This window comes from Pituophis catenifer, unplaced genomic scaffold (genome assembly GCF_029215685.1).
Source record: "Pituophis catenifer annectens isolate HBS135680 unplaced genomic scaffold, rPitCat1.0.hap2 SCAF_2, whole genome shotgun sequence".
NCBI classification, from domain to species: domain Eukaryota; kingdom Metazoa; phylum Chordata; class Lepidosauria; order Squamata; family Colubridae; genus Pituophis; species Pituophis catenifer.
The window spans coordinates 242,515,218-242,542,118 of record NW_027256882.1 but is presented as its reverse complement, the minus strand read 5'-3'; the positions used below and the strand labels follow the sequence as shown (position 1 = coordinate 242,542,118).

Below are 26,901 nucleotides of genomic sequence, written 5' to 3'. Positions count from 1 at the left end.
TAGAGCACCTCCAGGCCTCACAGACATTGCCAGCTCTATTTCTGCTGCTGCGAAACAGCTGATTGGCATGCCAGTTATTCTTTGTGACACGTAATTATTTTTTAAGGTATCAATCTGGCCATTTCTCCTCTATGAGTTGGGCAGACCTGACAAGCACTGTCATTTGCATGCTAGTAAAATAAACACTGAGGAAAATCCAACACAGATTAAAGTCCTGAATGGAAAAAGAAATACTAGGTTCTCAAAACAGCTTTGGAGAAGACAAGAAACACAAGATGTTATAACCAATGTATAATGAATAATTGAAAAGGCCAAAGAATAGCAATAAAGAAACCTGACAGGGCATTGATTATGTTGATGATATTAGGCTGTTGTTGATGTTAGTCTGTTAGGTCTTAGCAAAATGGGAATTCCAGAACATCTCATTGTCCACAGGTGAAACCTGTCTATAGACAGAAAGTCCTAGTATGAATAGAACATAATGAAACAGACTGACTCCAGGTTGGTAAAGAAATAAGAACAGGCTGCATATTATCCTCTTATTTATCCAACCTATATGCTGAATATAAATTAAATAAAGCAAGATTGGGAAAAAACTGAGCATGATTTTAAAATTAGAGAAAGAAATACCAATAATCTGCACTATTCTGATGACACTACTGCGATAGCCAATAATACAAAATCTCTGCAAGTTCTATTGATAAAAGTTGGAAAACAGTGGAAAAATGGAACTAAACTTAAATATAAAAACATAAATATAATAGTAGAACAGCCAACCTTAGAACTGACTTTAAAACTACTAAAGTGATACATATCTTCTGAGTTTTAGGATCAATCATCAGTAACATAAATGAGCAGTCAAGAAGTAAGCCACAGACTAGCACTTGGTAGAGTAGCCATGAAGACCTTGGAAAAAATATTGAGATGCAAAATGTGTCTTTACTTACAGAGATCAGAATTTGGTGATATTCTATGGAAGTAACACTCTATAAAAGCATATATTAGATTGCGAAGAAACAAATAGAGTATTGATGCCTTTGAAGTTTGGTATTGGAGAAGATTCCTGGGAATGCCATAGTCAGCCAAGAATACAATCAAATGGATTGTTCAACAAATCACCCAGAGTTTTTACTCAAAACACAAATGATCGAGTATAAAATATTTTACTTCAAAAAGCTAGGTCTTTTTGAAGTTACTCAGTTACCACAAGAAGACCTGAAGGTTAGAGACAGATCACTATAGAGGAAAATCTATGTATCTGTTAACAGTAGAGAACAATTTGATCGGATATAATCAGTGAATCATATACAGATGATCCTTGTCTTATGATCAGTTGCTTAATGACCATTTCAACTTAGTTAAGACTACTGGGCCCTCCTGTGCAGTTATGTGATTACATTTCAGGCTCCTGGCAACCAGCTCACATTTATGATCGGTTGAAGCATCCTTCAAATAGTTGAAAATGCCCATTGAATATTCTGGATTTGCTTAATGCCTGCAATGGCTTGATTTACAACCATGTAAAAATGTAAAATCGAGCCATATCACATGGTGACCGGTTTAACAATCTCAGTGACTTTTAATGACCCAAATTCTGGATTCATTTGTCTTAGTAAGTCAAGAACTATCTGTAATGTTATGCACAGTATATAACATCAAGCATTCTTACAGTTTTAAACATAACTTACTTTATTGCCTGTAAAATATGTTAATTGATAAATGATAGAGTTTTGGAAACCAATTAGATGGCTTTTCAGAGCACTACTCCACATGACAAGGATTGCAGCTTTCTCAGATCTTCAAAGGTAATGCTGTGAGCAAAGCATTTCCCTAAATGATTTAAGAAAGGTGGGGGACATAGAGGATAAATGTTTGTGATCACATATGTAGGTACACACATTAATACAGTATGAAGTACATGCCTTTCTTTTTCAGGGGTACTAAAGATGCAGTGCTGAAAAACCAGAGACGTGCGCAAAGATTACTAGAAGAAATTCATGCCATGAAGGTAGTGCCATGCCTATTGTAAACAGCTCAAATTGCATGCAATTTAAATTCTACATATAGTTTTGAAACTTTTGGTTTTCAAAGCTTTTTCATTTAAGTGAGTTTGTGGCTTTAGCTCTTGTATATGCCAGGTTTGTCTATTTATGTCTGAGAAAGGACCAGACTGTAAATTTGATGAGACACTACTGTAAATTTGTATTTATTGTTTATTGGTATAATTGTCAAGGTGATAGTCACGTTTGATTTTAAGTGTTCCAAAATTACATTTTTCCAACTTTACTATGAATCTCAGACTCCATTCTTGAGGTTAACAGTTTCGTTAAGCGCGGCTGCTGCTTAAAAGCATGGATGGTCATTACAGTGGCTGACATCATAGTTCTTAGTCTGTTTCTTGCCAACTCCTTAAATTTTTGTGTGGTGGTGTCACTGCTCTAATGCACAAAGCAGCAACTGACAAAGTGGATTGAAACCATAGCATTTTTTTTCCTCCTAAACTAAGGCATTCATTAGTTTCTGCAAGTCTTTTATTTCTCTTACACAGACATGATGGGCCATTAAGAGTCTGGCAAGCTCTCAGCAAATATTTTTATAGCAGTGAACTGTTAATTATACAATGTATTTGTATCATACATCAAAATATAAGAATAATCTTTGAGGTTTACCCTTATGATTAAACTGCAGGAATGTTCTTTTTCCCTATTAATGAATGCTTAACTTTGTGTTATAATTAGAACAGCAATGTTAATTTAGTTTTTCATACTAATCCTTGCAAATATTTCAAACTGAGAAATTTTAACCGGATTAATTAATAATAGATTAAAACAGTCTCTTCAAGTTTGTAGCCTATAGAATTAGTTAAAATGGTGTGGGACAGCCTTCAAAACAATACATATTGAGGACTTTGTATACTTACCATGCTTGAAATCTCCTTTTTATATAATTGTATATAATGCCATCCCACCTTTGCAAAAGCAATAGAGTGGAGCTTCAAGTCTTTACATTTTAGATGCCTTTTCTCCAATTCAACCTATTACATGTAAATACAGATAGTCCTTGCTTAAGGAAGCTAATTGGGACTGGAATTGCTATTGCTAAGCAATGTGGTCATTAGGTGTAACATCATATTGTTTAGCAACAGCAGTTTCAGTTGTCTCACTTGTGGTCATTAGCCAGGAATGTGCCAGTCATGCCACTGTTAGGACCTCATACTTCTCTTGCCTTGTCGTGCTTGCCTGTTTCCGCCCCCGCCCCCCCCCCCCCATCTAATTTGCCCTGTCTCTGCCCTTTTGGCCACCCTATGTTCCACCACTCCTGCTGTCCTGCGCATCACTGCACGTCACGTTGGAATCCACCTTTCATCCATGTCACTGTTGTTGCACCATCTGACCTTTGGTCTCTTTTTCTTCCCACTATTTAGTTTCACCCAGCTCTTTGCAAAGCATCTGCTATCCACATGTGGGCATCTCAAAGTGCCATGCAGCATTCCTCATATAGCTAGCAGCAGTCTTGTGGAAGGCTAAGCTAGGCATACATGATCAGCAACAGGAGGAAGAAGATGGCAGAGGTCAGCTGGTGGAGGCAAAGGAATAGGGCGGGGGGGAGGTAGGCTGTAGGATGACAGGGGCAGAGGAGTGAAGGATAGTGGTGGTGCAGGCCATCAGGGCAGTAGAGCACGGGTCTAGGGCAGAGTGCAAGGCGATGAGGACAGCAGAGGTGGCAGAATGTAGGGCACACAAAGGGTCAAAAATGGGAAGAAGATAGGTGGATGGGAAGAGTTAAAGCATACCCAGTGATTGTAAATTTGGGCATGCTGCCAAGTGCCTAGATTTTGATTATATGACCACAGGGGCACTGCAACAGTCATAACTTTGAGGATCAGGTGTGTTATTACTTCAGCAATGTCGTAATTTCAAACAGTCATTGAATGAATACTCATTAACCAAAGACTGCTGGTAAAATGCTTTGTTATCTGGAGAATTTTAAGATATATCTCTACTATTGTTACTCATTGGGCAAGTATTTATGGCCTGCGTTTATTATTTTTATAAATAACTCAAGGCAGCAAACTGTTCTTCCTACTATTTTCTCAATAAGAACCTTGTGAGATGGGTTGTGCTGAAAGAAAATGATTACCCTAAAATATTGTCAAATTTTTAATCCTGCCTTTATTTTATGTATATTTTATTTTGTATGAGATAGTGTGAAACTATCAGAGCAAGAATTGCAAATTATATTAAATTTATTTGGCTCAAATTGGTTCTGAAAAAAAGTTTAGTGTGATAAATTGCAGATCAGCTGACAGTCATTTGGGAGTGTTTCCACTTCTTAAAAAAGCCAGCTGGACTGTTAGAGCACCCACCAGCATTCTATTCATTGCTACAAGATGAAATTTTGATGAATTCTAACTTTCTGATATGTGCAAATACAATTCTTTATAAAGAGGAAGTCCTTGATCATCTTAGACCATTGGACACAAGTGAAATTTGAAGTAGAAACACTAAAAGGAGACTATAGAGAGAATACCCATTTACAAATGGATGTAACAATTCCTGAAATATTAGAATGCTGCTAGCTATTAATTTTATTGACGCTTCTCCAGAATTCTAATGGAGTCCAAATAATTTTTTTTAAATTAAAAAGTACCTACATTTATCTGTCTGTTGCTATTATTCCATGCTGCTCATTTCAGATTGGCTCCGAGCAACTGATGTTTTGCAGCATGCCAGTTTTTAATATTGTTTAAATTAGTGTCATTTAAAAGCATGGATACACACCAAAAGATGATGTCAGTTGCAAGTAGCATGGAATATGAAGAACTATTGAATAGTCACTACTGTATTTAAAGCACATCGATAAATACTAGCCTCTTGAATATTTGTGTTACCCTCAGTTTGCTATCCAAAAGATATAGTTTATATTTAACTATATCAGATTTACTCTTTAAAATGCATTGCAACAAAGTATGAGAGATCTCTTCCCCTTTATGTTTTTATTAAGGAAGAATAACTACTATTAGTAAGATTTTTTAACTAAAATATTCAGCATTACTTATTTAAAACCTAGAAATGCCCGTTTGTGAGGAAACAACATGGTATAAATATGAACTAAGTGGATGAGAAAAATTGGGTTTAATTGTTTGCAGGAGTTCTTGAAGCTATTGGAACAGAAAAGTGTTTATAGTTTCTTCAGACTATTTCATCAGAACTGTATGAGGCATTTATATTAAAATACCAGGAACAAAGAACATTATGAACCTTGCTAGAAAATGGTTTTAATAGAATTTGCTGTTAAATGTTCTCAGTTAGTCTTCATGGATAATCATTTAAACTATGGTATTTCACACTATATTCATAAGATAAAATGTAACATTAAACACTAGAGTATGATACTCCTAAAAAAACAAAACTTTTTTGTTTGTCTCTTAAACACTATTAAGAAAATGAAAACTAATTATTTTTTCTATGAACTCATCCCCCCTGGAAATAAATATTCTCTCATTATTTTTAACTGAGGTTAAGGAATTTTCCACTATTGAGATTAATGGTACTTAAAAGTTAAAAAGTGACATTTATAATCACTGTCTTCAGTTAAAATTTGAAATAGATTAAGTAAATACTACAGACTTGCAGATTCATTATTTTTTAAAATAAAATCTATTAATCAAGTTCAACCTCTAGTAACTACATGATGAAATCTATAAAGATCTTTGGATAAGAGATATATATGTGTGTATGTATATGTCTGTCTCTGTGTGTGTGTACACACACACACACACACACACACACACACCAACAACAACAACAACAACAACAACCAACCAGTATTTGACTTTACCTTCTTCCGGTTATTTACAGTATTTAGATTGGAATTGTCAAGCTAAGCAAAAGCCCTGCAAACAGTTCAGTTCCACTACCAACCCATCCCAAATAATGAATATTCTAGTAATTTGGGAGGGTGGATAACTCTGAGCAAATTAATTTCTAATTTTGGAAACAATGATTTATATTTAAGATGGACGATCTTCTGTGATATGCAAATACAGACTTGCACTGATAAAAAATATTTGTGATCTACAAATATTTGTGATCGGAAGCACTAGGCCCCCCATGGCCTTCCCCACCCTGAGATACCTCGTGCATCAGCAAGGAGTGATCACGTTCAAGTTACGTGATTCATTATCTTCCAATTTTTTTTGTCTTCAACTTTTTTCAGCTCAGTAAAGTACAAAATAGAATTACAGCTTCAACTTTACCAACTTAATAATTACTTGCCTTTTCTATAACAGCAAACTAATCAGCAAAATCCAAAGTCAAGATATCATCTTTTTCTGTCTCAAATCAAAAACTCCAGAAAAAGTTTCCGGGTAGAAATAAAGCTGGATATATTCTTTCACTAATTAAAATAGTCAATTTTGCCATCTCTGCTAGTTCCATCACTTTTTCCATCCATTCTTCTGTTGTGGGGATTGACGTATCTTTCCATTTCTGCACTTAACATATACAATAACAAAGCTCCAAATCTTTTTTCCAGTTCCTCACCCAATAATACCAAAAGAAAAAGGTTTCAGTTTTATATTCATTTTAAGTCTCTTCTGCATTATAACATGGATCTGGCCCCAGGTAAGGCATATTTATTTGCCTTATCAAGGCTTATATTTATTTTAAAGTTATCTACTAATTTTAGCTTTACCTCACACAGGTTTCAGATTTTTTTTTTCCTTTTATCCAGTGGTGAAATTCAGCCAGATCTATCCAGATCGCACGATCTGGTAGCGCTGGTGGCGGGAGGCTCTGCACACCCGCCTGGACGTCATCATGTCCCGTTTTTGATTCTCTGCGCATGCACAGAAGGCTGTGCATGCGTGGAGGTGTGCGCGAGCATAGCACGTGCACACTCACATTTGCAAACCAGTAGCAAAGGTAAGTAAATTTCACCCCTGCTTTTATCCCTGAACGTATTTAGCTGTAGCAACCACTTCTCTCTCCGTACTTGTTTTTATAAGGTTTTGTCTCCTGAACATTGGTTAGGTTAAGTCAACCAGATTTAGGCTGTCAGGTGTGGAAATTAAAGGAATAAATTAAAGGTAGTAAATACACTTTGTCAAATCTTCCTGTCTTTTGAAGGAGGATACTCCAACTCATGCCTGCCTTTAGAGATCTGAGGATTTTTTTCTTCAAGTACTAAGTATAGGAGTGGCTGACCTGCTGGTTGAACTTTTTGTTTCTTTTTTTTCTTCGAGCACTTGTATGTATTTATGTATATATTATACGTCTATAATATTGCATTTTTGTTTTTTTTACATTCTGTTCTATTATAAGGTCCCTATAATTTTCACTTTATTGAATCAATATTTAAATCCATCAATAAGTAGATCAGCCAAGGTTATTGAGGGGGTGTGTGTACACACACACACATACACACACAGATACAGACACTACTATATTCACTTCAGTGGGTATATATGATTGGTCTCCGTCATAAATTATTTTTTGGTTAATGAATTAGTTAGGATAAATCAAGTGAAGAGATGACACCATTGATGGATTGAAAAAAAGTCTATTTGGGTGAAAGAGTTTATGATGAAAATGATCCTTATACTCCCCCCCAAAGAAAAAAATTGAAAAAGAAATTAAGTCCTGTGAAGAATGCTAAAATGCAAAAATAGCAATTGGGGAAAAGCTTCCCCAGGACTGGGTATAAATGAATCCTAACTGCGATTTTGAAGGAGATAATAAGGACAGCACTTGAAATGCAAAAGAGAAGATACCATCCCAAGTAAATGCTGACTTTCAAAATGGGAGTATTTTAGGAAATAGAACATTTAAACATTATAATTTTGGCTTCTTTGGTTGCCCTACTGGATAATGTTATGACCTAGCTTTTTCCTTTTGCATAATTTAGTTTTTCTAAAGTTGATAGCCAAATTACTTTCCTGCAGTAGCTAGCAAAGAGCATTTTGAAGAACAGTAGTTTTTAACATTACCACAAAATTACTATCTTGTTCATTGATGGTTGCATCTTAAAGGGAAGACATTAAATTATAATTCTTCTATTTGAAATAGTTCCTTTAGTGATTTTGTCTAAAAAGCTCAGATCATAATTTCCAGTTTAGAGTTTAGTCTGAAGTCATTACATCATTTTCTCCTGGTGACTTCTTAAATGCTAAGTATTCAACATAAAATCCTTAATGCACGTTTGCAGTATTTATGAAGTATGATCCTATGTGTAGCTCAGGGGTGAAATGCTCCCGGTTCAGACCGGCTCGGGCGAGTAGGTAGCGATGGCGGTGGGCAGTTCGGAGAACCGGTAGCAAAAATCCCTGCCCCTGCCCCCTATGCCCAGCTGAGCCGCGCAATCATCAGAGCCTTTTTTTCCTTTTAAATGGCTCTGACCAGCCAAGTTCTGACATCCCAGCAGGCAACTCAGCTGGGATCGCCAGAGCCATGTAAAAGAAAAAAAAGTTTTTTTCTCCCCCCCCCCCCCGCCTCCAGCTTTCTTACCTTAGCTGCTGATCACATGACGATCGCAATCCATGCATCAGCAAGCAACTGAATCGCCCTCCCTGCAATCAAGCTCATCGGTGAGCAGCTCTTTCTGCCTACCTGCCTTCCTGCCTAGATTTGTGGACTTCAACTCCCAGCAAAGCTGGCTGAGGAATTCTGGAAGTTGAAGTCCACAAGTCTTATAGTTGCCAAGGTTGGAGACCCCTGTTCTATTGGGTAAGTTTTTTTCCCCTTTGGGAGCTTTAAAAAAAATAGTTAATTGGGGTTTTTTTTAGTTGTTCTTTTTTTAGACCTAGCCATTTAAAATTTAGGAAGTTTTAAATTTAGCTGCTTTTATATAAAAATAAAAATAAATAAAAATAAAATAATATTTGTGCAGCTTTCTGAGATTTAGTGTGTTTCTGTAGTGTTTCACTCTAACTACACAAACACACAAAATCTCACAAAGCTGTATGTGGAATTTTGTGTGTGTAAAGTGTGAAAGTTGGTTTTTTGGGCTTTTTGTGGCTGTGTGAGGTTCCTGCTTGTTGCAGGGCCATTTTGAGTCTAGAACAGCTGCTTTTACATTGTGGGTGAGCCAGTTGTGTTGTGTTGTGTTTGGTAGGTTAAAAAAGGGCAAAGAAGTGACATTGACTTGGCCACGCCCACCCAGTCACCTTACCACCAAGCCCCGCCCACTAATTAACCCACACCCACAGAACGGGTAGCAAAAAAATTTAGATTTCACCCCTGGTGTAGCTCCCACTGAGTTTGGTGGAATTTATTCTTAAGATTAAATTGAAAGTTCAATATATAGTTTAGTTTTCATTTATTGTAGTGTCAGATATTTAAACCTTACAGCAGAGACGCTCTTCTGTTTTTAAAGAAAGGTAAAGGTTTCTCCTGACCAGTCATGTCCGCTTGTAAGGGTCGGTACTCATTTCTGTTTCTTAGCTGAAAGAGCCAGTGTTGTCTAAAGAGATTTTCATGGTCTATGGCCAGCATGAATATATGTGGAGGTGCATGGAACGCTGTTACCTTCCCACCAAAGTGGTACCTATTTAGTCACATTTGCATGCTTTCAAACTGCTAGGTGATCAGTAGCTGGAGTAATGGAATTCACCCCATTGCGCAGCACTTGGATCTTGAACCTGGGCTGTCAGCTTTCCATCTGACAAGTTCAGCATCTTTAACTGCTGAGCCATTGTGCTCCCAAGTTGCTGAGCCATCGCACCCTTAAGCTTCTGTTTTTAGATAGATGATTTCTATTCAAGGAACAGGTGGCAGTCACGGCTAGGAGAGCCTTTGCACAACTTTGTGTTGTGTGTCAGTTGCAGCCTTTCCTGGATCAGGATCCCCTGCACTTAGTCTTTCAGTCCCTAGTCATCTCATGACTGGACTATTGTAATGCACTCTATGTGGGGCTACCCTTGAAGAATATTCAAAAGCTACAGTTGGTGCAGAATGTGGAAGTGTGGGTAGTTTTGGGTGCCCCAAAAATGGCCCCTGTGACACCACTGCTCTACGAGCTGCACTGATGCTTCTGGGTACAATTCAATGTGTTGGTGATCACCTTTAAAGCCCTTCATGGCATAGGTCCAGGTTACTTGAGGGACCATCTAACCCCAATAAGATTGGCCCATACCACTCATGCCAGCAGAGGAGGTATGCTGCGGGTCCCATCAGTCTGAATATTCCATCTGGCGGGATTGAGGAAAGGATGGCCACCTTTGCTGTTGCTCCTGCCCTCTGGAACATCTTGCCCCCGATGTGAAGTTGGCCCCATCCCTCCTATCTTTTCGTAAGAGCCTAAAGAAGTGGCTGTGCCAGTCAGCTTGGGGCCCTAGTGAGAGATCAGCACAATGGAGATGGTTGATTGTGTAATAACAGATCCCACTTCCCACTTACTCCGCCCCCACCCTCTCATGTGTCTTTGATTTTAAGGTTTCATTTTAACATTTTTTGTTGTAACTAAGATGTAACTGTAAGCCACTCAGAGTTACCCTATGGTAAAATAGGCAGCAAATAAATAAATAAATAAAATAAAATAATAAAATAAAATAAAATCTATTATTATTACACTAACACTATATCTGGATGTTTCTGATACTTTAAGAATGAGAAAACTTATATAGATTTCTGACCCTGTTGGTGCCACAATAACTTACAATGCATCTCATGATCTTCAAAGCAGGGAGGAGTTGCATCCAGAGTCACTTGAAAAAACAGGTTTGCAGCCCTTAGAGCTCTTCCAAAATCAAACTGCAATTTTTGCGTGATTATGAATTTCATTTAATCAGTGCAACTTTTAATGAACTTTAAAGATACATTAAATTATCCAGTTAAAATTTGCACTGGTATACTACTTTTGGAGTGGAGCCTCCATCATGCCACTCGGGGGCTAACTGTAGTCATTGACCTGAACAAAGTTGCAAAGCTCTACCAACACCACTTCCTATTAAGAGATTGTTAATTAGGAGATGTAGAGAGACAAAAGAATATTCATGAAACCATCTCCTTTTTCAATTTGTGCTGGCAAAGAGGTCTGAATAAAAGTTGTAAAATGTGGTCAGATGAACATGATTCCTGTTCTCAGTTAGATTTCTTAGATGGATAATAATAACTGCATTTAGTATAGGCATTGCATACAAACTTATCTCAAAGTAGTTTGATTTTGAAACAACCATTTCAGACCATTTCAACCATGTTTCAAGATCAGGACATGATTTGAAAACTTTTCAAGGTTGGAAACATTTTACAGCTGTATGCTGTAATTTTATGGAGTTGCCAGAGAATTCTGAGATTCAGTGAATGTTGGACACTATTTCCAAGTGGGTTATTGGTTTATTTTTAAATTTTCTAGCCTGCTGATATAGCACTAGAGATGGATCGTGTCTCTGGTATTACTGGCTGCAGAATGGCATGCTGGGCAAAATGGCAGGTATTCAAGCAGCACATGATTCAGTAAAAAAACCATTCAAGATCTAGTCTTTGCTGCTTTTGGAAAAGATTTGGAAAACTGCTGTGATTCACCGGCTGCAACTAGATTCTTATTGCTGTTGGATTTTAATAAGTATTTCTTACAGCAGTAAGTATTGTTTTTTTAAAAAAAGCTAGTTTTTTATTGCAATGCATTAAAATTAAAAGTATAGCAGAGTTTCAAAAACTGAAAATGGTGTGTTGATATAGCTGATTTTCCCTATTTATCAATTCATTACCTTATAAAGAAGTGACATTTTAACCTAAGTAGTATGCGAACGACTTGAAAGATATATTTAATATTGAGCATATTGAGAAATATTATTGCAATGTATCATAACAAGTTTGCCAAAGTAGAATATATTGCCTCATCCTTTATTATTATTTACCTTTGATTAGTGGGAAATGCTGCCTTTTCCAGGCCAGATAAGAAATTATTTCCAAAAGCTATTCTTCAGTATCTGGAATAATGCCAGTTCTAATTTTTCAACATTACTCTTTTAACCACTCCTTCTGCATGATAGAGTCATAATTCTTGATAAACAAGTTCCAAATATTTGGTACATAATTTAATACTACATTGACATCTTTAACATTTAAAGGTGATTGCATAAATTAAAAAAAAGAAAACAGAGAAAGGGTTCCCCTGTCTAGGTGTGGCCAACTCTAGGGGTGATGCTCCTTTTCCTAGCTAAGGGAGTTAGCATTGCCTGAAGCCGCTTCAGTAGTCATGTGCCAACTAACTGTACACCGAGGCACAGGGAGTGCTGTTTTCTTCCTACTAAAGTGGTAGCTATTTAACTAGTTGCTTTTCCACACTTTCAAACTGCTAGCTTGGCAGAAGCTGAAACAAGGACAGGAGCTCACCCCATCACATGGTGCTTGGGTCTTGAATTGCTAACCTTCTGGTTGATAAGCTAATGTCTAACTGCTAGGTTACCATGCCTCTCCCATATGTCTGCTTACATGCATTAAAATAACATTCCAAAAAAGTTGACAAATGATCAAAGAACCATATTGTATGGGTCAATATCACATTTTTACACCTCCAGCAGGAAACATTGATGTCCTTCCTTTTGAATTCATTATTTAGGGAGTCCAATAAACTCATATTAAAACTGTTAATGAATTAACTTTAATCGCAAATCTGTTCATTCCATTTTAATATTTTTAAGAGTTGGAGCCATTGATACAGCATTATTGGAGATTCCAATTATTTAGATCATATTTAAATCACTCCAAAATATTCACTTTAAAAAAAACTCCTGCCCTTTTGATGGAAATATGTTATGGAGTTTATTTTGTCATAGATACACTTCAATATGAAAGCTTCCTGGGCCTTTGAAGTGGTCAAAGTGTCTGACTCATATTGAGCCATTCAAAATGCTTGTTGAAAGTGCTACCCTGTTGTGAACTAAAAGCTCAAATTTAACTTGAAATCAGGAAAAATCCTTAAAATAATCATTACATGATAATTGGTTTAAAGGCATAATCTCAGCTTCCACCCTTTCTAGTCAATAAAAGATTTTACCCCCTATAAAATAAAACTATATTTTTTTCTGAAGAATTAAATATTCATGAGTATTATCATCAAAACTGTTCTGTGCCACAATATAATCCAAAGATTTCTGACAGCTGGCACTCCTGGAAATAAAACTCCTTTTACTGGTATATATTGTTCCAAACATTGCTCTGATCCCAAGGCAAATAGGTAATAGCTTTACAATATAGCCCTTAGAATATGTTTTAGATTCTCCTATTCACCTTCTTGTTATATCTGACCATGCTCCTATTACAATAACTCTTTGATTTAAAAAGTTTATGCCAGTTATGGAAGGTATTTTAAACTGCCTTGTTACTAAAGGAGGGGAGAGCTCTACTAACAATAGCAGCTAGGCCGATCTGTAAGGAAGAAAGTATTTTCATAGACATTCAAGTCTCAAAAGTGCTTAAACCCAAGCTGTTTAGAAACTTTAATATCAAAATCATTAAGTTTGGCCATAGCAAACCAATAGTCAGTAGAGCTCTTTCAGCACTTATCTAATTTGGCATCACACAATCATTTATTCTCATCCTGTCTACAGTTCTACATTTTGAAAGTCTCCTAAGCTCTTAAGAATCAAGTCAATATTTTTTTTGCAAATGTCTTTAAAATACAACATCTCCAAACTTGTTATATGTTGCCTATAATTCTTGGAAAGTACCCTGTTTGCATATTTTTACATATTTTCCAACTGTTGGCAAAATGGGACATAGCCAAATGCAGGTCAAAGCATCTGAGAAAGTTTAATATAGCAGGGAAAAAGCACTGCTAATTGTGAAAACCATTAAGCTGAAAGTGATGTCCGCTTTACTAGTAGAAGTCTGTGTTAATATTTAGCAACACAATTTAATGCAGTTTTAGAAAAAGTACAGAAAGAAACCTTAGTCAGATTGACAGGAAGATGTTATGGATGATCCTAGTGCCGTGATGGCAAACCTATGGCATGCGTGCCACAGGTGGCACATGGAACCATATTGGTGGGCACACGAGCATTGCCCTAGTTCAGCTCTGGCGCGCATGTGCCCACCAGCCAGCTGATTTTTGGGCCATCCAGGCCCACCGGAAGTTGGGAAACAGACTGTTTCTGGCCTCCGGAGGGCCTCCGGGGGGGGTGGGGAAGGCCCATTTTACGCTCTCCCCAGGCTCCAGAGGCTTTCTAGGAGCATGAGGAGGGTGAAAAAGGCCTTCCTCACTCCCTCAGAGGACCTCCGGTGGCCAGAAATGGCCCATTTGCGTGGGGGGTAGTGCTCATTGAATTATGGGTGTGGGCACACACACGCACGACCCCCCCTCCCATGCTCCACCCACTTTTGGCACGTGACGGCAAAAAGATTCACCATCACTGTCATAGTGGGTGTCCTCCATATAGATTTAATAATTCTACTGCCTCAAAAATTCCATGGAAGAGAAAGCTGACATTGCAAGTCAAATGGCATGCTGCTAGAATATTTAAGAGCAGCTGTAGATGGAGCACTGTAACACAGAAGACAACCTAGGAGATTATTTTTTACTAAGTAACCTTAATGCCTACTTCTAGTTATGTGCCACAAGATATGTTAAATACTTTATGGAAAACTGTTAGCCTGGGGAAAAATTTGTTGTTCACAAAGCTGTAAAGGCAACTATTACAGTTTTGTAAAACCTTTTTGAATACAATTCATAATTATCACAGAATTAGTTTTCCCATAAAAAAAATACTATTGAGAGCCGAATGTAAAACTATAAATGGAGATACTATAGAAAGGTAGTCAAAAGCAGCGGTCCTCAACCTTTGCAGTTTGGCGGCCTGCCTGGGGGTTAAGAAGGGAACCTGGCTGTTTGAGGTGGACTAGTGGACATGTGTGTGTACATATAGTTCCACTCACACAAGAGAAGAGAAGCCTTTGGAGCATGGTTTCACATTCCTTCAGGCTTCTCCGCACCAAAAGCTGAGGCCTGAAGCAGTGCGAAATTGCTCCCCCAAAGCCTTTTGTCCATTTGCAAAACCTTTTGGTGTGGAGAAGAAAAGCTTTTCGGGGCACGGTCTCATGTGCCTTCAGACCAGGGTTGGGTTCCATTTAACTTTACTACTGGTTTGCAATGGGGCCATGCACGCGCTCTTCTGTACATGCGCAGAAGTGTTTTGATGACATCAGGGTCAGTGGGCAGAGCCTTCTGCTGGTTTTACTACTGGTTCTATAGAACTGGTGTGAACCGGGTGCAACCCACCACTGCTTCAGACTCACTGAGGCTGCCCAATGCTCCAAATCAGGTGTCGGATCAGGTGTCCTGCGCAGGCAGCCTCGGTGAATTAGCAAAGCTGAGCAGGGTGAACTTGTCACACTCAGCCTCTGCTCTCACCGTTCCACTTTTGGAGCATCAGGAGCAGGTCACATGCACAATTCCACTCAAGAGAAAAGCCTTTGGCGCGCCGCTCATGCAAGGGAGCTATGTGAGTAGAGCTGCGTGTATGCGCTGGCCCTCCTCTCAGGCAGCCCAATTCTAAATAGACCACAGCCTGGGGGCTAGGGACCCCTGGTCAAAAGAACTAGCAGAAGACACTGTCTATTTTGTGTGTGTGTGGTTCTGTTGTTTAGAAATTATTGTTCCTTGCATCTGTGGTCTCATGCCTTTGTGTCAGCATGCCTAACTCCTACCTGGCATTTCTGCTATCCACCACCCCAGTAACTGTTACAGGTCATCAGGAGTAGCTAAAGGTGATGGAGCAAAGCTGCACTGGTTAGCATTTCAGCACCTGGTCTAGAATGTAAGCTTTACTTTGTAAGCAAGCACAATTATGTGTTTACTTTAACTAGTTGCACTAAACTAGACAGGATCTATTCTTGAATCCTGTTTCTATTTACTTCTCTGGCCATTATCATTCCACAAGAAAGGGCCTCAGATTTTTTGAGTGTAATATCTATTTTATTTGCAATAAATTGCATTGCTTGAATTTCTGAGGGTTGTTAGTTTGAAATGTAGGATATAAATAATTTTAACAAATAATTATATTTTTGCTTTTTTGTGGGTTTTTCTTTTGCTGTAATTATTTTTACTTCATTTTTTTGTGTCCGTACTTATGTTTAACTAATTACTCTATTGACTGCTGCCCCTGAACAGAAAAAACCCTAACATCTGTGTTGCTTGTTGCTTGTTTCTTGCACTGAACTGCTCACTGAAATACACAGAGGAAATAACCAGTTCTGTTATATTTTCTAGGAAATAAAACTTGATCAGGTTACCAAATCAGCACTTGGGAGAGAAATTGACTTTGGGATTATCTGTAAAAAGGTATGATGCTTTCAACTTTTCTTAAAAGTTGTATTTTTGTTTGGAAAGTCTCTTTCTACCATCGATATATTAACACAAGCAGAAATGTTTACATCCCTCTTAAGTAATAGATGAAGCTTCCCAGTGTAATGCATCATATGGAACATCTCCAGAGGCATATAGCAGTGTCAAAATGGTAGGCGTTGGTAGGCATTGTCAGGTGATCAAAATCTTGGCACCTTTTTATTTTATGTGTGTGTTCATGCACGCAACCATGCAATGCAAGGTTTTGATCATCTAAGTTGCTTTTGTTGTCATTGACCATCCCTGCATATGTCATTGGCAACATGTCATATCGTGTGTGTAGATGTCAATACAGAGTCTTCTTAGTACTGTTGTTCTTGAATGTTCTGGCTTTCTAGTTCCAAATGCAAGTTTTGGCATGATAGAATCTGTGACACGGTTTCTAATAATAATTAAAAGTCTCTTACATTTTTTCAGCACTCTGCAAAATATAAAAAAAGGGATAATTAGGTGTTTCAAAGAGTAGTTCTTTATATAACAGTTGACAAAGTGGTTGTCAATGCTTCTAGCTTTTGATGATCATGGGGAAAACTAGGCCGTATAGAATTGGGAATAATCATACACTTTTGCTTCAAAAATCAGTATCAATGTTTTTTTAAACTTTTCTCCAGCCTTACTTTTATTTTAGATGTTGTATGCTGATAAATGGGAAAAAATTAATTAATTGTCTTTAACTTAAATTAAAAGCACAGAAACATTTGAATACAAGTACAGCAACCAAAGTTGGGATTGGTAACTCTGTTGGTAAATCCTGTGGTCATTAAGCAGAAAATCATATGGTTGCAACAGGTTTATGTCACTTCCCATTTACTCGTTAAACAAAACTGCAACTTTTGATTGTACTTCTGTGTTCTTCATTAACTTTGTTTGTTCCAAGCTAGTTGGGAAGTATCAAATGGGGATCACCTGACCTCAAGATGCTTATGACAAGATGTCACAAATGTGAGGATTGGTCACAACGTTTTTGTTTTCACTACCATAATTTTGAATGGTTGGCAAATGAGGCAATTAGTAAGCGAGGACTATATGTTTTTTATTGTTCTGAATAACTGTTTTGAAAAATCCACCTATTCTCAAGAGTGGTAACGATTATGTTGTTTCATTATGTTTTGTGTCATCAGCACACAACTCAGTCTTTGATCAGAGATCCTGAGATTTCCAAATTTCTGCTTATTCCATGTTTCTGTTATTCCTCCTTTTTATTTCTTTATTCAGACAAAAACAAAGCCAGTTTAATGTAGTGAGTGAGTCTAAGAGAAAGGTAAGGATGACCGTAGCACTATGTATCAGCCAATGGTATAATCCCTAGTTCCAGCAAAGCAACAGTATATATTCCATTGAACAATATGGGAGCTTGGATATATTGAATAGTTGTCATTTATAATAACAAATAACATTCATAATAACAAACAAATTTTGTTATTAATATAAAATTGAAGAAGTTGCATGATTGTTTTTGAACATATTTGTAAGGTCGTGATTAGATCAATAAATCCAGATTTGGTCAATACATTTATACTCTGATTTCTCTTCATATGTAAATATTTCATCTTTTAATTATTGAAGCATAAACAATTAAAAGGAAAGTATAATTTTTTTTAGCTCTTGAGAGTGAGTGGTTTGGGAATACATTTAATATAAAAAGCGAAAATTAGTTGTGCGGATTAGCAGGAAGGTACATTTTTTATATTGAACAGCTACCAAGACTGTCTTTGGTCACTTTTCCACCATCAAGATTACAATTGGATTGCTGTAAAATTAAGAATTTTCCTTTTTCCTAAAAGGTAATCTTGTATTTAGAGATTGATTGATTGTTGCAGTTATTTAGGACTCAGGCTCAGTCATATTAAAGATCTTGCTTTAATACTTGTATGTAGGTAAATAGGTATTTATATTAAATTATGAGATTCAACTATATCAGGACATTTGTTTAAAAACAGAGCAATGTGTCACAGTGCATTCAATCTTAATGCACTTTTTCAGTGAGCATTACAGCTGTTTGTCAAGTGATTTCAGAAATGTAGGAATGCAGTCTCACAAACCTGTATTGTTTTGATGGATTAAGACTCTTAACTTTGAAAATGTTATTTTGTTATTTTTCAAATGCTTTGAAAAATGTTGGCATTTCTTAATGCATTAATAACTAAACACATGATTACTTAAATAAACTCTTTACATTCTTTTCTTTAAAAGAAATGCATGTGTAGTCCTGAAGCCACTAAATAAATAAATAAATAAATAAATAAATAAATAAATAAATAAATAAATAAATAAATAAATAAATAAATAAATAGTCAAGTCTTTTGACTAAGAGCTGGCTTAGCAGCTTTTACAGAATTGATGTAATCTTTAATATTGTACATACACTTTATATTGTATGAACATGGAATTCTATCACAGGTGTGGGTTTTGCTCTTTACTTGTATTTTTGCATCTAAAATGCTTGCAGTATGAAGGTGGAGCTCTCACTAGGGGACTTGGTTTTGTTTTGGTTTTTTGCTTGTGCTTTTAATTCTGCACACCTTTAGGGCAATATCATTGCTGGTTATCTTAGTGTTTTTCAAACTTGTCAACTTTAAGATGTGTGGACTTTGACTCCCAGCCAGCTCCCAATGCTACTCAGAGTTCCTTGGATGCCAAAGTAATAATATCTAAATATTCTTATTTCCACAAATACAACAAAATTAGTATTTTAGAGATAAGTTTTACAGATTTAAAAGAGCTCTTTGATCTTGGCTGAAATGGAAACGACTGTGGATGTATAAAACCACAGTTTCCTGATAAATTTCCATGGCAAACAGATGTGAACTTTAAACAGAAATAGCTGTGATTACTTTGGGAACATTGGTGATGAGAGAATGTTACATGGAAGTGTAAAATTTGCCTGCTATGACTAATTCTGTTCCAGTAAGGTACATGAATAAATCTTCTGATCCTCAGAAAATCTGTATATTTGAACTGTGCTCTTAAATATTTTCAGAGCAGTAGAATTTTTTTTGCCTAATTAATATCTCCTCTCATGCCAAAGAATATATCTTTTAGCAAAACTAGTTCAAGAAAAAGTTAGTTATAAATATTCCTGTCTTGGATTACTATTTAAATGGAAGAATGCTTAACTTGAATATATTGTTTATTTATAGTCTTAAATTTCATTATGATCATAAGCTCAGATTCCCCAAGCGTGTCAATTCTGTTGATGATCATCTCATCTGCACCTTTTGATGAAGCTGCATGAATATTTCCCTTGCCATAACCTGCAGGATGTCCACATCAACTTGCCCAAGTAGGAGAAATTTCCCCATTTTATATATCCTGCTCAGGCACTATGGACATCAAGGCTGATGGCCTTAAAGAAACTCTGCAGTGACAGTTACAAGAATACATTTTAAGCCAAGAAAATGAAGGCATTAGAAAGAAAATCAAATTGATTGCACCTTAATTCCCTGGGGTATAAGAGGGAGAGTGAAGAGAAAACATAATTAGCCTTTCAAGATTCTGTTACTATAGCCTATAAGAATAATCTTGAGACCCAAGAGCTTATTAGACAATGCTTGGATTGTGAGCAATTATTATTCTTTGATGCATGCATAGGGTTAGAAAATACTTATTTAACACCAGACATGGACAAAATCCATGCAGGACAAAATCTTTGTGACCCCAGTAAGAATAACTAATACAAAGAAATTATTTCATGGAGCTTTTTTGTCTGTTGTGGTAATGTTCTTGAGTAAATGTCAGGATTCTTTTCAGTTGAGTTTCAGGGAGGGACATAGAACCAAAACACTTCACATTTGTAGTTGACATCCGGACAGAGCCAGGATAAAGATGGTGGCTCAGTGGCTTAATGATGCTGGAGATGGTGTTTGCTCCAGTGGTTTGAGTCCTAGCACTGCATGGCGGTGTGAGCTCCTGTCACTCTTCTCAGCTTCTACCTTCCTAACAGTTAGAAAGCATGTTATAGCTTTGAGTATGTTAAAGCATGTGAGTAGATAAATAGGTACCATGTCAGTGGGGAGACGAACTGGTGCTTCATGTGAATGGTTAGAATCCAGCTAGTGCTGGATCTTCCTGGTTGCGAAGCCTATTTGCGATGTGGTTTCAGTGGAGGGAAAGGGCCTCGGATGATACTTCAGGAAATGGTGCAGTGCTAGCTCACCCCCTATAATGCACCTTGGAATGCATGCAAGTATGAGCCAAATATGGCTAGCAGTTTTAGGCAGCCAAACTACTACTCTGCATTGGCATTGTCATCACCTGGCTGATACAACACCGCCATACTTTAAATAAATAAAATCAGTGGTTTTTGACACCATAGATAATGTTTTCTTTCTGAATTGATTCTGGAGATTAAGAGTGGGAGGCATGGTGTTCTAACAATTCTCCTTCCTTCATAACTAGTTGTATTCAGTGTTGATTGGGATGTAGGCTGCCAGTGCTTTTGTCACTCATGTTTAACATGAAGACACTGGAAGAGGTCATCGGCCAAGGTGAGGTCAGAAGTCATCTGTATACTAATAATACCCAGCTGTATATCTTGCATTTGGGTCAGCCAACAATTCCATTGAGGTCTAGTCCAAATACATAAGAGTTGTTCAGATCTGGATGGAGAGGATCAGGCTGTCTGCTCCTGATTGTTCTAGTACTAAGAACTTTGTGTTTAGTTCTGATGCAAATGCGCTTTTCTGGATAGAACTGATGCTCAGTTTGTGGTTATTCTGGACTTAGAACTCATGCTCAATGAAGGAATGGTGGAAATTTAATTCCCAGATTAAGATTTTGTGGAATTTTCTTCTATCTCTGGTTGAGATCCTAAATAATAGCTGGGTTCTCCAATGATGCAACATTGGTTTCATATATCAAATATGGAGCATAATCCATATAAGATCAATTACTGTAATTCGATTTGGAAAAACTACAGCATCCTTTCAGAGAATTGAAATTTAGACTGTCTAAATTCTAAGATGTTGAAAAGATAAAGCATATAAAAACAAGGTCTATTGAATTCACTTCAATTTATTTAGTCAATAAAATGTCAAGCAGTAGGTTCTTAGGTGTTTAAATTTACATGTGTTAAGAGACTATGTAGCTTGAATGCTTTGGGGGAAATTATTTAAGGTGTTTTAACAGAGGCAAATTCACATCATTTTCCTCTATTGAAACTAGACATTCCACCACAAAAATCTCTAGGAGAAACTGGGACTTTAGGGAGCAAATATCAGCTTTTGGTTGAAGTGGTATTCTACCATTTTGAATAGCATATAGGCAGTTCTTAAGCAAGGTGACAGCTCTAATTTGGGATTGAAAGGTTCATGGACATAATGTTGAGCTTCGCAATACACCCTTGTTTCAAGGAACATTCTTGCAGAATCAAATACCTCTTTGTGTACTTTTCTCTTTTGTTACTATGTTCTCATTCAACATAATTTTTCATTTTCCTAATATAGCCCAGTTCTACAGCAAGAGACAGAGCAATTGCTAGATTGATATCTCATCCATTACTGAAGACCAAAATTGCTAATATTGAAGGTAAGCAGAATTCACTCCATCTCGTCTGTGTACAAGATTGTTTTCTAAATTTGCAGTCTCTTACTTTAATATATCTTAAACCATACAACAATATGTCTATATGTTGTTAGCCTCCGAAGAACATTTATGGTTGCCATACAATTTAAACATGTTTTCATTCTGTTCACCTGTAGGAAAGGGTGAAGAACTCCAGAATCATCAAGAAAATTAGTTGATGCCCCAATTTCACATTATCCAAATAGTTGCAGTGTTTTTTGTGTAGAAATAAAGCTGTTATAAGTCATGCATAATGTTGCATGTATATCTTCTAGTAGAAGATTGATAACCTACCAAACTTTTAATTAATATTTTTACTCTTCCTTGTGAAACTAAAAACTAATGAAAAGAACCAAGGATTCTAAAATCCCTAGTAATACTGTGAAAGTAACACAAATAATACAAAAGACATATAGTTCATTAAATAAAGATTTTGTAGAGCTGTAAACTACTTAAACTTGTAGCCAGCAGGGTTGTTTTATAACTTCTTTACCATTGCTGTGCTTATATAGAAGTTGTTGCATTTTTTTTTTTTAATCAAACCTGGGTTTCTTTTTCTTAGCTGCGGTGAAAGACTTTAAAAATGCAAGACAGAAGCCAGCTAGAGCTATTTCTTCAATGGAACAACAACTGGAAGAGCAGTTTAATAAGTATCCTGAGGAGATCCAGCATTCTGTTAGTAGTGAAACAGTTAAACAAGCTGAATCTCAAGATAAAACAAAGGCAATCAAAAAAGCACAAACTGATAGGGGGAAAAAACATATTTTTGAGAGTGGAATACAGAAAATGGCAGATAATATGAAAAAATGTCCCTCATACACTTCTGCTATGCCTGACACAGAAAATGACAAATTAATTCATCAGGATCAAATTGGAAACTCCGAATATTCACAAGAAAAAATATATTTGAATGACAAGACGGTAGGTGACTCTGATGAAGATGTGGATAAAAGTGAGGGCAATAGAAAGGAGGAATGTTTTGATGACAGTACAGAAGAGAGGTTCTATAATCAGTCTTCCGGCACTGATGAAAGTAACAATAATGATGATTTCTTCATTGGCAAAGTAAAGAGAATGAAAAAAAGGAGAGCAGCTAATACTTCACAACCTACAGAACAAAAAATTAAAACTATGCCACTAAAAAAAACAAAGGATCCACAACGTGACAGAGTATTAGACCCAGATTCAAAAGACAGCAACCAGAGTTCCAAAGCAGGGAAGCCAGGAACTGTGTTTTATCACGTATTGTCCGACGCTCAAGAACCTATAATTCTGAAAAGGTAGGAACATTTTTTTTGCACTGAAAATCTGGTCAGTTATTTATTAAAACAGTGTTTTAAAATGTTCAAACAATAGTGTAACAACAACTTTTTCTGATAATGAAATAGAAGAGAATAGTATCCTCCTCAATCTTGAGAATCTCTTCAAAGTAGCATGTAGCAAAAACGAATTATGCCCTTGGGACTAAAGTAAAATTCCTTTATTTTCAGTGGGACTGCGTTTGTGTATCGAGTCTCCAGAGAGGAAACAGAAGGAGCATTATAGTGGAGAAGACAGATTCTAGTTAGGCCCAATAAACATAGCATTAAGGAACTACTATCAAAGAAACATATCATTAAATGCATGCCTGTAATTTATGTGCTGCATATTTTAAGGTAAAATAGCTCTGCCTGGAGTTTTATTTTGGTGTTCTATGTTTTTCCCCGATAACAAAGTAAAACTGCATCTACTCTCTAGGCCAGGGTATTTATTTCCCCTACTGTCTGCCTTACATTATCCCTTCCAAGTTATTGAGTCAGTTTTTATACTGAAGGTTATTCAGAGAAAGTGGATCTTATTAGCACCCATTAACAGATTAAGATCTAGATTAATTGTAGGAAACATTATAGAAATTAAGTCATATTTGACTTAGCTTGGCCATGTAAGCACACTTATGTAAATAATTTATGCATTTATGTATGTACATTAGATTCAAAAAATTTTTAATTCACTAGCAGTGTTGTTCTTTGCTTGAAACTATTGTCTTTTTTCACTGTTAATTTTTTGTATTTTTTATTCTAGGAATATTAGAGGCCATTATATTAGAAACGGGGCAAGTAAGTGAGAATACTAAAGTAATATTCTTGGCATTTGTTTGGACTCACGGAAAATGAAATCTAGCTTTGCATTAATTATACAGTATAGTTAATGTTTTTATTCATCATAGGTTTTGAATTTTTTAGTATTGGTATGTTTAATAGTCTAAAAACTGGGATGTGCTTAACAATATTAAAGTTGTTTCTGCTTAATAAATATGAATGTATGTGGTTTACCATCAGTTTATATAATACAGTATAATCTCTAATATGTGAAAAGTTATTTATACTTTCAGTCAATCCATTTTTGTTTGGTCATAGACAACAAATGAAACAAGAATATCATAATTAGGGTAAAAACAAAAAAGTTCTGAAATATCTAAGACGACTCAGGGAAAAAAAAATATGGCATAGTGTACAAACTATATAACTGTACTTAGCCATAATCAAGGAAATAAAATTTGATTTGTCTGACAATAGCAACTTAAGATAAAAGAAATCTGAACAGCCAGGGTATTAAGTAAAGGATGGAGATGATAATACTTGATGAGTGTCTGTGTATGGAGGACAGTATAAAATAATGTGTTTCATTGTCTCGATTATTTCTCTACCACATTGACAGTCTCTATTCAAAGGGAATCTTTCAGAATCTCCCTTCAATAAAGCCTGTTGGAAACGACATTGAATCTCTCCAAGGATAAAACCCTTCTAAATTTTGGAATTGTTATGCAACTAAGTTGAGTGCATAACTGATTGAGTAAATAACTGATTGAGTTACTTACACTTTATTCTTTGTTAATTTTTGGACAGTTTTTGAAAAAAATCACCCACAGAAACGGATGTCTAAAAGTTCGGCAGTGAAACATACAATTGGGAGGAACCCTCCACAGCAACCCCTTCATCCATCATGGGAAGCAAGAAGAAAAATGCGAGAGCAAATATCTCAAATTACAGCATTCCAAGGGAAGAAAATTAAATTTGAAGATTAGAATTTGATTTTTAAAGATGGCATCGCTGATTTTTTTTGTTTTTTGGTTTTTTTGCAGTGTTACATATTGACAATTCTGCAGCATGTGTGTGAAGCAGTATAAGCTAAAAAAAATTACTTTGAGGAAAAATAATTTTTCACTGCACGACGTTACTGTTTTGATGTTGGCACTTTTGTCAAAAATATTTTTAAAAAATATTTTTTATTGATTTTATAACAACACAACATCCAAAACATCAACACATCATATGTGTGTCTTTTTACATATCAGTTTCGTTCCTCTTACTTTCTACTTTCTACATTCCCCATTTTTTCATTCTTTATTGCTTTATCTTTATGATTGGCTAAAGACTAGGGAAGGTAAAAGGGAATAAATGATGTGATAAATGTCAAAAATATTTTTAGCAAACATATTTTTTGTTTACTTATAGAGATCTTGCATAAAAAGATCAGTGGATTGATTATGGTCTGTCGACATATGTAGAGTTCCTTCACGGAGAATATTTTGAATCTTCTAAGATCCATTGCTGATGATCTGCAAGACACTTATTAACCAAGAGAGGAAGAAGGAAGCTCCAACTAGCTAAGTTAAAACTAAGAAGTAAATGGGTTTTTATTTATTCAACCTAAATTATAGCATTTAAAAGCTAATGTCAGCTTTGGAAGCCATATTAGGCCGGAAGCGCCAATGCTGCCATCTTCTCATGTGTGGGAAAGTAGGAGAGGGGGTTAGTAGACATAATAGCATTCTTCCTGTTGGTCAAGGTCAGGGCGATCCCGCATCTGGAGAAGGAGGGGTCAGAAGGCTGGATCGGGATGGAACGAACGTTGATTGGAGCATATGACCGACTGGGTGGAAAAGAGGATGGTTTTGGGAGCTTTGACTTACTGAAGGAAAACCCAGGCTTTTCAGATTCGGGTTTTCCCAGATGTGCTAGTTTGCCTATTTTAGTAAAGAGGACTTTGGAAAATGCTTGCTTCCGTGTCTTGTCTTGGAATGGGGGTTTTTCTGGAACGCTGACAGCTAATTCAGCTGCAAGGTTGATTTTGATTGCAAGGTAGATTTTATGGCTTCTTTGTTTGTTTTTGCCATTTAGCCCCTACTCAACTGCTTCTTTCTGTGGTCATGGATATGAAACAAACATGTCTGTAGTCTGCAGAACAACTCTGATGAATCTTATGAAAGTAGACTGGTGCCTTTGAAAGATTATACCATAATAAATCTATAATTTAAAATACCACATTGCTTTATTTATGGCATGGAATATAGCCTTTTTGTTTAGTTACTATTTCCTGAACAAGCTGAGTGAATGGATGTGATGGCCTGATTAAGCACCATAAACTTTAAAATTAGAGTGTACTTGACAGAATATTTGTGGAATATTCAGAAAAGGATTCTTCTAAACAGATATAGTTGATATAAAATCATGATAGTGGTAAAATTCCAAATGAAAATTGAAATGGAACATGACAACGGCTAAGTGCTTTTATTTGGCCTTTCAATATTTTGAGAATATAAAAGTATTTGCATTTAAAAATATTACCTCTACTTATCTAGAGTTGATTAAGGAACTGTAGGCTGCAGTTGTTGCTTACATTTTTTGCAGCTACCTATATTTCCCCGAAATTAAGACTGAGTCATATTTTCTTTTGGACCTCAAAATAAGCACTAGGGCTTTTTTTGGGGGGGGGGGTCTTATTTTTTTTCATATACGAAAGGCCCACTTCTACTTGCTTGTGGAGGGGTAGGAGGCCGCGTAGCACACCAGTGCCATCATTGCAAGGCAGAGAGAGTGGAGCTGCCCTACACATCCCACAGCAGCTTATTTTAGGGCCTCCGCAGCCAGGCCACCCCTGCTCCTATACCTGCCTTGTCTCGCAGCAGTGGCTCCTTTAGCCCCATCTAGCAGGATCCCGCGTGGCTCTCAGGGG

The 26,901-nt window shown here is 36.5% G+C and overlaps 1 protein-coding gene across 3 annotated transcripts in view; it reads left to right on the top strand.

Annotated features, from left to right (window-relative positions):
* SRFBP1 (serum response factor binding protein 1) overlaps positions 1-26,220 on the top strand; it is a 55,389-nt gene extending 29,169 nt beyond the window's left edge. For 2 of the 3 annotated variants that reach the window (XM_070935708.1, XM_070935709.1), the window contains exons 3-8: positions 1,936-2,008; positions 16,210-16,281; positions 21,789-21,870; positions 22,469-23,186; positions 23,968-24,002; positions 24,792-26,220. In XM_070935708.1, the coding sequence (XP_070791809.1) occupies positions 1,936-2,008; positions 16,210-16,281; positions 21,789-21,870; positions 22,469-23,186; positions 23,968-24,002; positions 24,792-24,970 (1,159 nt within the window). In that variant the 3' untranslated portion in view covers positions 24,971-26,220. The remainder of the gene's footprint in view (positions 1-1,935; positions 2,009-16,209; positions 16,282-21,788; positions 21,871-22,468; positions 23,187-23,967; positions 24,003-24,791) is intronic. The other variant, XM_070935710.1, reaches the window with a different exon arrangement.
* The last annotated feature ends 681 nt before the right edge of the window (positions 26,221-26,901 follow it).